We start from the raw sequence: 11484 nt of genomic DNA on the forward strand, positions 1-11484 counted from the left end.
ATTTTGATTAAACGTTTGGATTTGATTTAAAATTTATTTATTTTATTTTTATTTTTATTTTTATTCCCTTCTAACCACAACCCTGTATCCTGTATCCATCCATATTTTTCAACACGGAGGCTGTTTTCATAGGCTGTTTTTGCTAAATCTGAGACTTCCGGTTCATTAGCCGCTGCAGAAGAATAACGAAGTGCAGTAAACTAAAACTGTTTGCACTACAAACCAGTGTGTTCATAAATAAGATAGTACATTAAAATTATATGGTAAGACACAACAGTTTGCAATATCAAACAGCAAAATGAGCCGTTTTGTACAGTTAAAAATAGCTGCCCATGCAAGAACTTTTGGGCCAGATGTGGCTGATAGCTGTCATATTTGGCCTAGGCAATATGGAGGGCCTATGGGTCAAACTTTCACCATATGTTCTGCCATGGCTTTAGAATGGGAGGGAATTTTCTTTTGGGTGACTATTTGTTTTTGAGGAATATGGCTCAGATGACAGCACACAAATGCTGGCACATACGTTAATTTATGGTTAACCTGTTACTGTTCCACTGTATTGCGTTTTAGGCATATTTTACAGAAATGCTAAGAGGTTAACATATAAGCGGATGACACCAGAAGCCAGACACATTAAATTTACAAATGTCCGCACCCGCTCTTACAGAAAAATAAGGGGGATAGATTGTGTTTGACTTGAAGCGGCACTGTGCAGACCTATTTTGTATGCAGGCCAGGGTGCGATTTGTAATGTGGATAATGGGAGGATCCTCTCCCCCCCCCCCCCCCCGGTCTATGTATCCCTGCCTCTGCTGAATTATTTTTATCCCCGGTGGATAATAATAATATATATTATAACCGACAATTTATTAATAATCACCAGTGACTGTTAGTCACATGAAAATGTTCATTTTTCTACCACAGAATATTATGTAAACATCCTTCTCTTATAATTTGTTTACTTACACCTGCACAGAGCAACAGGAGGACACGACACATGGTGCTGGAGTCAATCCTGGAGAGAAAAGAATAACAATTCTGTAAGTTATAGACTCAACACATACATCTGATATTCACCTTTATGTCTAAAACACAAACGAACAAACAAAAACCACTCACAATACTAAAAATGCAAAACACTGAAATGCATATGAATAACCTTTCAAGTAAGTGGACAGCATGGCCATACATTTTTGTTTATTAATAAACAGAATACAATATTGCCTAGGCCTGTTGGCGATTGCTAATATAAATGTATTGTAAGAATTGAGAAAAGGAATATAAAGTTTTTTTTTTTTTGTAAGAAAGAAAATCAACTTATGCAGATATAATTCCAAATTGAAAGTAGCTTCAATCCCATGAAATGTCTGTTTGGCACTTCTGTGTGGTGCTCTTGCTTTGTTTTCTTTCCACTGCTAACTGGTCAATCATTACACAGATGTTTGCTAACATGTGAATTCTTTATGTATCTATGATCCTTGATAGAAATCTGACTGAATTACAAAAAAAATCAAATGTCCAAAGTCTCTTTAACAGATAAAAAAATAATAATAATAAAAGTGGGCCATGTTAGTTTTCAGCTTATGCACGAATGCTGGAGGCTGTAATGCTTGTCATTCATTGCATTAGCTCAAAACAATCAAATTAGCACAACTTGATGTTCCATTTACTCGTGACATTCTAAAAATGTTTTCCATATATATCACTTTATTCACTTTTTCTCATTTAATTAACTGCACGTTTTGACTCCCACAATGGTTGTTGGCTTATAGAAGGATCTGGAGAGGTCTGTTTTCCTTTTAACTTGCTCACAAGGTCAAGATTCTTCAGTCAGTTTTGGCTGTTTACACGCATTTTATCCTGTGGAGATGAAAGGTGAATATGAATAGATTTTTAAAATGCTAATTCATTCAAACTTTTCAGATAAAAATTTGTATGAAACTTTATGTCTGGAGTGTTTTCTCAAAGAATAATTAGCAATGAACATTTTATTCGAGTATGTTTTTCTTTCTTCAATACAATTTCACCAATGCTAATAATAATTAAATATGTTTCTGATAGAAACTTCGGCCACTTTAGAGCAACAAAAATGGACAATGTTGCCTGGTCTTTTTTTTTTCCAGAGCTAAAAGGGTTATGTTTATCCTGACCACAGTGCTCAGGAGATTTGGTTCATCTCCAGTACGGGGGAGTGAGCAGTATTATCAGACTCTGACGCAGAAGGAAAAATAGAGTATTGTAATGTCGGCTGTATTTCTTATCTGAGACCCAAGCAGCTGTAAGTTTGTTTCAGCATTATAAAACCATCTCCATCTCTCACATCTGAAAAAAGGTGATGCTGAGACTGCAAAAATGGTCAAGGCCTGGGAAACACATTTGCTGAAATTCTACACTGATGGTTACATGTTCATATCAAGAATGACGTCCAGTTCAAAAGAGGTCAGTGAGTTTGTTTGTTTAAAGAAATTAATACTTTTATTCACCAATGATGCATTAAGTTCATCAAAAGTGACAGTAAAGACATTTCTAATGTCAGATTTCTTTTCAAATAAATGCTGTTCTTTTGAACTTTTTTTTCTCAAATAATCTTGAAAAAAAATTAATCACGTTTTCCACTAAAATATTAAGCAGCACAATTGTTTTCAACATTGCTAATGTTTGCTTGCCACCAAATTAGCAGATTAGACTGATTTGTGAAGGATCATGTGACACTGATGACTGGCGTAATGGCTGCTGTATGCCACTTTTCCTTAAAGAGCAAATCAAGTGTGTAAATTGCGTCTGTGTGTGTGTGTGTGTGTGTGTGTGTGTGTGTGTGTGTGTGTGTGTGTGTGTGTGTGTAACTGTGCTGTGTCTTGGAAAGCTCAGATTTGTCACCACAGCTCAAGGGCAGAGAGGGGCAAGAAAGAGCATTTTCAGCTGGACTAGCCTCACATAGAACGATACATGACTAACTTTGATTATCTCTGCAGTGTTACATTACCTGTGTTATACACACATCAGTGTTTTTTATATATATGAAAATGAATTGTGATGGAATTTTTTTTTTTTTTTTTTAACTTTGAATCCCCTTAATATTACTTATCACACAAACATGCACAAACACACAAGCAACACTACAGCAGTTCTTTTTGTAGTTTAAACATCTTTGAACTGTTTTTTGTTCTTCTTCTTCTCTGTCCTTGGTCGTTTAACTCTTTCATCGTTGCTGTGTGTTGCACTCCTGCAATGTAAAAAATGCTGCCTGCACTCTCACTAAAGACCTTTGTGAAGATCATCCAAGTCATAACACCAAACTTCACCCATGCATACCAAAAAGAAACTTATTCCATGTTTAGATAGTGATAACACACCAAGGCTGTGATGATATTATTTATTCAGCATAAACAGACTAATGTTTTTGCCTTAGAGGTCATTGGGACGATATCTAATAATCCAAAAAAATCTTAGAAACATACGACTTTCAGTCGATCCTACAGCTCTCACTAGAAGGTCTGGAATCTGTCTTTGTGCAAATCTGCTTGTAGATACATATTTCACAACTATCAGAAAACCCTAATCACAGAGAACATAAATTAAATGTAAAAAACATAAGAAAATATATTCGCTAATATCAGTAATCTTTCATTAAAGAACATCACATTTACATTCAAAATGACTTGCCTCAGCCGTCAGTGTAACATATAGCAGTATAGCATCTAAACACTGTCAACTTTCATCCTTAAATTGCTTTGAACTCATTTATTCAAATGCATCTGAGAACTGAAGTCAATGCTTGGAGGGAAGCCGAAAACAAAATTGAATGGAAAAATACAATTCATATTGTATTCAGCATGTGCTTAGTGAAACTAGTACAAGCCATGAGAATTCAGGTACACAGACACCCTGATCTTCACTTTCATGGCATGAGTGGCTTTGGCATTTTGTCCTCTATAGTTTCTCTTACATAGTTCTCAGTTTAAATGTCTGCAACGACAGAAAAGTTTTTTTTTTTTTTTTTTTTTTTAGAAAAGGAAGGTGATTCATAGGGTCCACACAGATCCAAAAAGGATGTGGTGGATAAATGTTGGTCCTGATGTCACTGTGTCAGTGGAAGGATGCTGTTGTGTTGGGGGGTGGGTTGGTTAGTAATACTGAATCTCTGGAGTGCCATCGGTAAAGCATTCGCTCTCTGAGTCTTTCAGAAGCAGCCTCCTCATCTCTGTTCATCTCTGCATGCTTCTGGTATTGCCTCAGAAACACAAGCCAAAACTGATCTTCCTGCAACAAACAGAAAAGGAAAGAGTGTATAATTTTCATATAATTTGCTGGGTTTCAAAGCTGCAAGGATTTCTTGTTGGAAGTGTTGGACATATTAATATTTTTTCTTCCATAAAACACAAAAGGTTTTTATACAAGGAAAAAAAGTCCAATGGGTTAGAGAGTAAATGATGACTCATTTTTTGGGTGAAATATTCCTCTATGCTTTACAATGGCAAAATCAGCTGAACGGAATCTGTATGTGTATCTATAGAATTGAAGTCTTACCAGAGTCTGTTGCAGAGATGCAGGGACATCACGCTGCACCCTTTTGGGTTTTGCACAGTACGACTCCAAATGCTGGAGGTCACATCCACGCACACAACACTGCTCTACGATCCCTTTCCCACGAGAGCGAGGACCGCCGCTACGGGCTGCTCCAGGTTTGCCTAACAGACACAAAGCAAAATGGTTTTAATGCCAGTTACATTAATGTGAGTTAGCTGCAACTATCAAACTGCCAAAATTGTGGTCGTGCAAGATAAATTGTCATCATGCGCTTAATAAAAATACAGTTTAACAATTTTGGGGTCAGTAAGTTTTTTTTGTATTTTTTAGAAATTTTATTCAGTAGAGACTCATTAAATTGATCAAAAAAGTGAGTTCAGACTTTTACATAAATTTATCAAATGTAAGAAAATCAAAATTCAAAATAATCGGGATATATATATCAAATAAAAGTTTTTATTTTTAACTTGGAATGTTTTCCGAAGGATCATGTGACACTGAAGACTGGAGGAATGATTCTGAAAATACTGTTTTGCATCACAGGAATTAATTGCATTTTAAAATATTTTCAAATAGAAAACAGCTATTTTAAATTGTAATAATAGTTGACAGTTTACTGTAATTTTAATCAATTAAAAAACTTTTGAATGGGGTGTATATAATTTATGTAGCCTACTATTAGGAAAAATTAGCAAATTGCTGAAATAAGATATTGTAAGAGCGTGTCAATGTTCCTTTTGAGAAAAGGAGTGAGAAAATGGGAGAGAAAAGTGTTAAGGTGGCCTTGGATACGGAACAGGGTGAAAGGACCTCAGTTAGCAGAAAAAAAAAATGTTGATATCAACACCCACAAATCAAGAGTACATTTTGGGGTGGTAACTTATGTCATTTATTAAATGTTTCATATCAAAACTATAACTTCATACCACCTACAAGCAGATGATTACTGTTTGCTACTGGTTGGTTGATTTGCATCAACACCATAATGATAACGGCTTGTCTTGATAACACTGTATCTTCAGGGCAAGGCCACTTTTAATACACTGATATTAAGTGTTATGAATATAATGTTATGAGTGAGCTTAATGATTTAGAGACAAGTCACTGTGTCCCCACCAAACGGTACATGATAAGTAACCATGTCAGGGTTTGACTCACACAATCAACACACACATCACTGGAACCAGATTTGTTTCTACAGTATCCAAACACAGGATTTTAGAAGCGTAAGATGAAGTTTGTAAGTGACTCTCACCTCTGTAAAAGCCACGGTCCCCACACACAAACTCCAGGTCAGCAACTAGTTCTCGTCCACAGCGTGCTTTGGCAGCCTCGCCGGCGTCTGGCAGGATCAGGACGCAGTACAGGGAATAGAGGACACACACACTTCGCCAGCTGGGCACCTGCCACCAGAAACAAACTCTCAGCCACCTGCATCTTATCAGACAGATACACTCCTTTCTGTCAAAGCAATGGATACAATGCTTGACGGATGACGCTCTGAATACATTTTGTTTTGCAAACCTTACTGATCTGAAAGCATGTACGAAAAGTCCAGATGGCTTTGCTCTGCACGATGCTTTGAATACAGACTGCATGTTGCCTTACACTCTTAAAAATAAAGACTCCAAAAGCGTGTTTTTGCAGTGATTCTATAGAACCTCTCAATGAACAGTGCTTTTTTTCTGTAGATCTTTTTAATAATCTAAAGAACCTTTTGTGCAGTGGAAAGGTTCCATTGATGTTCAGGGTCTTCATGGAACCATCAATGGCAATAAAGAACCTTTATTTTAAGACAGAAAAACTGCTGACTCAGAAAATGACCTTTTGCAAAAGCATAAACTGCATCTACATCCCACACGACAAATTGACGTCATAATAGCTCCCTGACATGCAAACCTGCATTGGGGGCAGTAATTGTTAGTCACAAAAAGGTAATTTGACTCATCCATGGAAACTAGTCATTTAGCAAAAAAGGAAAGTTTTTTTGACTAGCTTTTATGGAGCATTGAGTCTAAATGCCCCAAAATAAGGTAAAAAACAGCATGAAGTGGTCTTTCCCCCTTAACTCTACACCCAGATAATGTGCAACAGGTGTAGTGATCCTTCATATGAAAGCCTGATCCTGGTGCCTCCCACTACAATACAATTTTTCTATACAAGTGCATGTGGAGTCTTACCTTCAGCAGGAATCCTCTAAGCATCTGAAGCCGTCTGGCATGACAGGTTGGCATTCCGTCTGACGGCATGTCTATTTTTTTAATGGTTTGGTCTCTCTAAAGAGCTACTGACGTTCTTACTCGGGTGTGCTCTTATAGGAGGACCAGGAGGGGACGGGCCAACTGCACACACACACACACACACACACACACACACACACACACACGGACACATCCTAGCCTTCCTCTACAAAGACAACTCCTAATCACAAAGTTTGTCTTTTATTGGAGATGCATGAAACTACAAAAGAAATCTGATTAATAAACAACAACAAACCAAAACATCCTAATGTTATTAATTTGAGCGTTTATAGCTCAGTAATGTAAAAGGGATGAATTTATCTGACTGATATTATTCATTTAGAAATCCTTCATTGTGTACAAGCATATACAGCTTTGAATTGTCATCATTATCTTATATAGCGCTGGTTTCAAGATTTTCTGCAGCATGACATTGAAATGCATCTTAAAGAGTGACGACAATGGAGGAAGAAGTTATCACGAGTATATCTCAGCAAGAAGCCGGTGAAGTGATTTTGGAGTGTGTAGGCTTCAGCTGGAATGATAAATGAAACTAAGATAGATGTAGGAATGCATTCAGAGCCAATCAGATAGAACGCACTTACAGATAAAATAAAGACAAAACGTTATGTTAACAGTCAGATTTGTGGGTACATAATTAACTGGAGGTACGATGTACAGCAGTTGGTTTACATAATGAAATGACTGATGCTCAGTATGACATGAAACCTTTTATTTGAACTGAGAATGAATGAACCGTTTTAATTTTAGCAGCTAAACCAAACATTGCTATTCACAAATTATTCACCATATTTATTGCACATACACAAAATATTCAGAAATGTGTCTCTTATGGTGTGAAAATTATTATTTTGCATTTATATTTAAATTAAATGACAATATTTGTGCTGTCAAATAATGAACAACTGAATTAACAAACATATTCATCTTAAAGAGATAGTTCACCCAAAAATTAAAATTCTGTCATCATTTACTCATCCTCAAGTTGTCCCAAACCTGTATAAATTTCTTCTGCAGCTGAAAACAAAAGAAGATATTTTGAAGAGTGTGGGTAACCACACAGTGGCTTGTCCCCATACTATGTAGGTCAACGGGGACCAGAAACTACCCACATACTTTAAAAATATATTCTTTTGTGTTCAGCAGAAGGAAGAAAGTCATTCAGATTTGGAACAACTTCAGGGTGAGTAAATGATCACAGAATTTTAATTTTTGGGTGAAATGTTCCTTTAAGCTTTATGACATTCTTCTGCTGCTCAAATAATACGATGCACAAGGAACTGTTATACCTCCTGAACAGACAGCTTTGGCACAGTCAGATCCTCTAAATCTGATCCGTCGGCTTCAAGTGGAAGATGCTGAGTGCGGCTTCCTTCTGTCTCAGCTGAGCTCGTAGGTGGTTGATTCTCTCCTCCTGGGCCAACTGTTCAAAATCAAATGCAAGACAGCTCTCAGCCCTGGGGAGTAACGCGCCCTCTGAACGCTCATTGTCATCCTCAGATGTCTCTCTTTGTCCTCCTGCTGCTTCTTCGGGCTGTTCTGAGATGCCAGAAGATGTGTGGTTGATCTGGGACGGCTGGAAGATACTAGGCAGGGAACTAGACGTCTCCTGACCAGACTCCAGACCCTCAGGAGATTTAGGGTCGCTACTCCGTGACCTGGACTCTGAGGCTGTCTCCTCTTCCTGTGAATTCAAAGGCAAAATTCATTAATAAACACTGATAAGTTCACAAAGGTTTTGAAAGATTTAAAGCATTACTTAATCACTTTTAAAGTAGTGAACAATTCGTTTTATACAGATTTATAGGTACTATAGACCACTATTTTGACCGAGTTGTGATTTCAACTGAATCACCCAAATCCAGAAAAAACGATTGACAGGCATTTCTGACTGGCTAAGTTTTTCAATTAGTTAAAAAAAAAGACAGGATTGACAATAATGTTTTTCGGGACACCTATTTTAGCTCTCAGCACATGTTATGCCTGTCATTTCTTGAATTTGTTTTTTATCATTTACAGCACCCTTATTCATATAAAAATATCATGCCTCTCTTTAAAACCTAGTTTATACAGAGTAAAATAAAAGAGTAAAGCTTGACCTTTTGACATTCTTTGTCTGTACAGCATTGTTCAGGCATTTCTTCAGAGACTTTGTTCAGAAGAGTGTTAATATCAAGATCTCTGACTGGAGTCTGAACATCCTGACTCTGTGGATTGGAAAGAGACATGCAACAATCAGAAACAAAAAAAAGACTCTATCAAAAGTCTAAAGCAAATAATGCACAATATATCACAAAAAGTAAAGCGAATCATTAAACTAAATAACTAAACTTTATCTGACAGATCATTTATGTAGAGGCATAAACAGCTTTAAAATGGTTATCATGATCGTATTTAAAGCCACTGAAATCCATCTTAAGAGTGATGATAATAGAGAAGGATGTTATCTTGAGTGTATCTCTACAGAAGACAACATTGTCTTTATTCAGCTCAAGTCAATTCAATTTTCATTCGATTCAGTTCAATAACAGTATCGATGTTGCAAAGTTAGTGTCATTATCCAACTTATTTCAAATTTTGTTGTCATCTGACACTGTCAGTGCAGTTAAAGGGATAGTTCACCCAAAAATAAGAATTCTGTCACCATTTACTCACCCTCAAGTTGTTCCAAACCTATATAATTTTCTTTCTTCGGTTGACCACAAAAGACGATATTTTGAAGAATGCTGGTAACCGAACATTTGCTGGTAGCCACTGACTTCCATAGAATGAAAAAAGAAAAAAATACTATGGAAATCAATGGCTACAGTCAACTGTTTAGTTACCAACGTTCTTCAAAATATTTTCGTTTTGTTTTCAAACGAAGAAAGAAACTTACACTTGAGGGTGAGTAATGATAAACTTCTCAATTCTGGGTACACTATACCTTTAAATCTATAATATTACAAATTCATATTAATTTAAATTAATCAGAATCACCACGATAACTTAAAAAAAAAACACATTTACACCTGAAAAATATAATAAAAGAGGGAAATGTCCTACCTTGCTCTGTTGTGGTCTGGGTGACGTTTCCAGGAGTGCTTGTGCTTGACATCTAGATGTGTTAATCTGGTTCTGTTGACTGGGAGAAACAGGACACACAGCTGGAGGTGCTGAGGGAGAGTTCTGTAATCTCACTCGCCTCACTGAGAGGAAGATCTGGCCGTTATACAGAATGATGGCATTTCGCCGAACATCAGAATTCCTGATGCTGGGCAGAGAGGCAGCTTCACTGTCCAGCCCCGAAAACTGTATTTCAGGCTTATGTTCTTTTAAGATCCTTCTTAAGGCCTTAAAGGCAGTTTTGCTGGAACTCACAACAGGCAGTGAAAACTGACCTGGAGTTATTTTGGAAACCAGCTCCCTCTGGCTCAGTGGGACCGGTTCTCTGCGGTCCTTGCCCACAGCCACTTCTTTCTCCCGCAGCTCAACCGGACAGATCCGCGTCACCGTCTGCGGCACCTGTTTCTCTGATCCATGCGGAAACAGAGCGACACTGATCTTCCTGGCTGTGGAGCTGGACAGGGACTGCAGAGGCATGTTTTTGACACATGCTTCCTTGGGAATGTAAACCACAAAGTTCTCCATGACATTTAGAAGAGTTTAAACCTGTGGGAGTGGTTGAATAAAGCTTTCATATTATTGCAGCCTACTGTTTTATGTACGAGTATTTTATATCTGCGCATTTTTTCACTAAATACTTAGCATGTAGACCTCTACACGTTATTTTGTGAAAAGAAGATATAAAATTACTGCGAGATGACTTTTTAAAGGCAACGGTATATTAATTTATTATATTTTTACAGTGTCAACTGTATGATATTTTGTTTGAACCTGCTGTTATCAGGGTGAACGATCACTCAGCTGACAAATGTAGACAGGAAACATATAGCAAGCCAAACTAAAAACAACTATCATGTACCTAAAATTGGTCACTTGACTCGAAGTATAAGCGGTACATTCGTGTCCACACCGAAGACCACAAATGTAATTCACGCCGGACAAATAAACCGGTTTCTTTTGAACATACGCACGCAGACAGGTACAACTCTTTGCGCTCAGCGAGGACTTCCGGAGACAACTTCCGGAGTTTGATGTCAAAATAAAAGTCATTGTTATAAAAGTTTAATGTAATTCGATGAATCATTATTATGTCACTTACCAATTTATTCACTGTTTTATTTATTGTAAATAACTACACTGACGTGCACACCAGCCGTTTTTACTGTTCCTGCGTCTCCGATTGGCTGTAAATGATTTTATCACTCATCATTTGGGGGAAAAAAATAATAAAAACTGAAGTGTAAAGCAATAATATAAGAAAAAATTTAAGCAATACAAAAAAATATTTTAGATGATTATTTACGTTGTTTCCTAGTACTGTACTTACTTTCATTTTCTCTCTGTCGTTTATCAGGTTGGTAATAATGAAAGTTATTAGCTCTCCATGGCTTCTATTCATAAGTTTTCTTTGTAAATTATATTTGATCGAATTGCCATAATCATAATCTGATTATAATAGTTAACTGTTAAAAAAGCAAATGTTCAAGAAGTTTTAACCTATTAACAATATTCTTATATATGTATATGTGTGTATATATATATATATATATATATATATATATATATATATATATATATAAATACCGATTAG

General features: G+C 36.7%; 2 protein-coding genes across 4 annotated transcripts; both read right to left on the reverse strand.

The window, feature by feature from the left end:
• Positions 1 to 3359: 3359 nt before the first annotated feature.
• Positions 3360 to 6855, reverse strand: LOC109063573 (insulin-like growth factor I). 2 transcript variants are annotated; one of them, XM_019080617.2, is made up of 4 exons: positions 6708 to 6844; positions 5783 to 5930; positions 4528 to 4688; positions 3360 to 4260 (listed from the first exon to the last, which is right to left on the reverse strand). In XM_019080617.2, the coding sequence occupies exons 1-4, from the start codon at positions 6774 to 6776 to the stop codon at positions 4087 to 4089; spliced, it is 552 nt and encodes a 183-aa protein (XP_018936162.2). In that variant the 5' UTR covers positions 6777 to 6844; the 3' UTR covers positions 3360 to 4086. The 2 variants fall into 2 exon arrangements, with proteins under 2 accessions (XP_018936162.2, XP_042617793.1); XM_042761859.1 differs by having other exon boundaries at positions 5783 to 6855.
• A 630-nt stretch (positions 6856 to 7485) lies between these two features.
• On the reverse strand, positions 7486 to 11220 carry LOC109063596. Of its 2 annotated transcripts, XM_019080637.2 has the most exons (4): positions 10753 to 11217; positions 9834 to 10439; positions 8888 to 8995; positions 7486 to 8472 (listed from the first exon to the last, which is right to left on the reverse strand). In XM_019080637.2, the coding sequence occupies exons 2-4, from the start codon at positions 10416 to 10418 to the stop codon at positions 8113 to 8115; spliced, it is 1053 nt and encodes a 350-aa protein (XP_018936182.1). In that variant the 5' UTR covers positions 10419 to 10439; positions 10753 to 11217; the 3' UTR covers positions 7486 to 8112. The 2 variants fall into 2 exon arrangements, with proteins under 2 accessions (XP_018936182.1, XP_042617792.1); XM_042761858.1 differs by having other exon boundaries at positions 9834 to 11220.
• Positions 11221 to 11484: the final 264 nt, after the last annotated feature.

Source organism: Cyprinus carpio, chromosome A8, assembly GCF_018340385.1.
Source record: "Cyprinus carpio isolate SPL01 chromosome A8, ASM1834038v1, whole genome shotgun sequence".
In the NCBI taxonomy this organism is placed as follows: Eukaryota; Metazoa; Chordata; class Actinopteri; order Cypriniformes; family Cyprinidae; genus Cyprinus; species Cyprinus carpio.

Excerpts from the sequence above, each read along its gene's own strand:
- LOC109063573 (XM_042761859.1), bottom strand. The coding sequence starts at position 6,125 with ATGCAGTCTGTATTCAAAGCATCGTGCAGAGCAAAGCCATCTGGACTT. Across the intron at positions 4,689-5,782 it reads GGACCGTGGCTTTTACAGAG|GCAAACCTGGAGCAGCCCGT; the intron begins GTGAGAGTCACT and ends TGTGTCTGTTAG. Across the intron at positions 4,261-4,527 it reads CATCTCTGCAACAGACTCTG|GAAGATCAGTTTTGGCTTGT; the intron begins GTAAGACTTCAA and ends TGTTTGTTGCAG.
- LOC109063596 (XM_042761858.1), bottom strand. The coding sequence starts at position 10,418 with ATGGAGAACTTTGTGGTTTACATTCCCAAGGAAGCATGTGTCAAAAAC. Across the intron at positions 8,996-9,833 it reads CCAGACCACAACAGAGCAAG|AGTCAGGATGTTCAGACTCC; the intron begins GTAGGACATTTC and ends TCCAATCCACAG. Across the intron at positions 8,473-8,887 it reads CAGACAAAGAATGTCAAAAG|GAAGAGGAGACAGCCTCAGA; the intron begins GTCAAGCTTTAC and ends TTGAATTCACAG.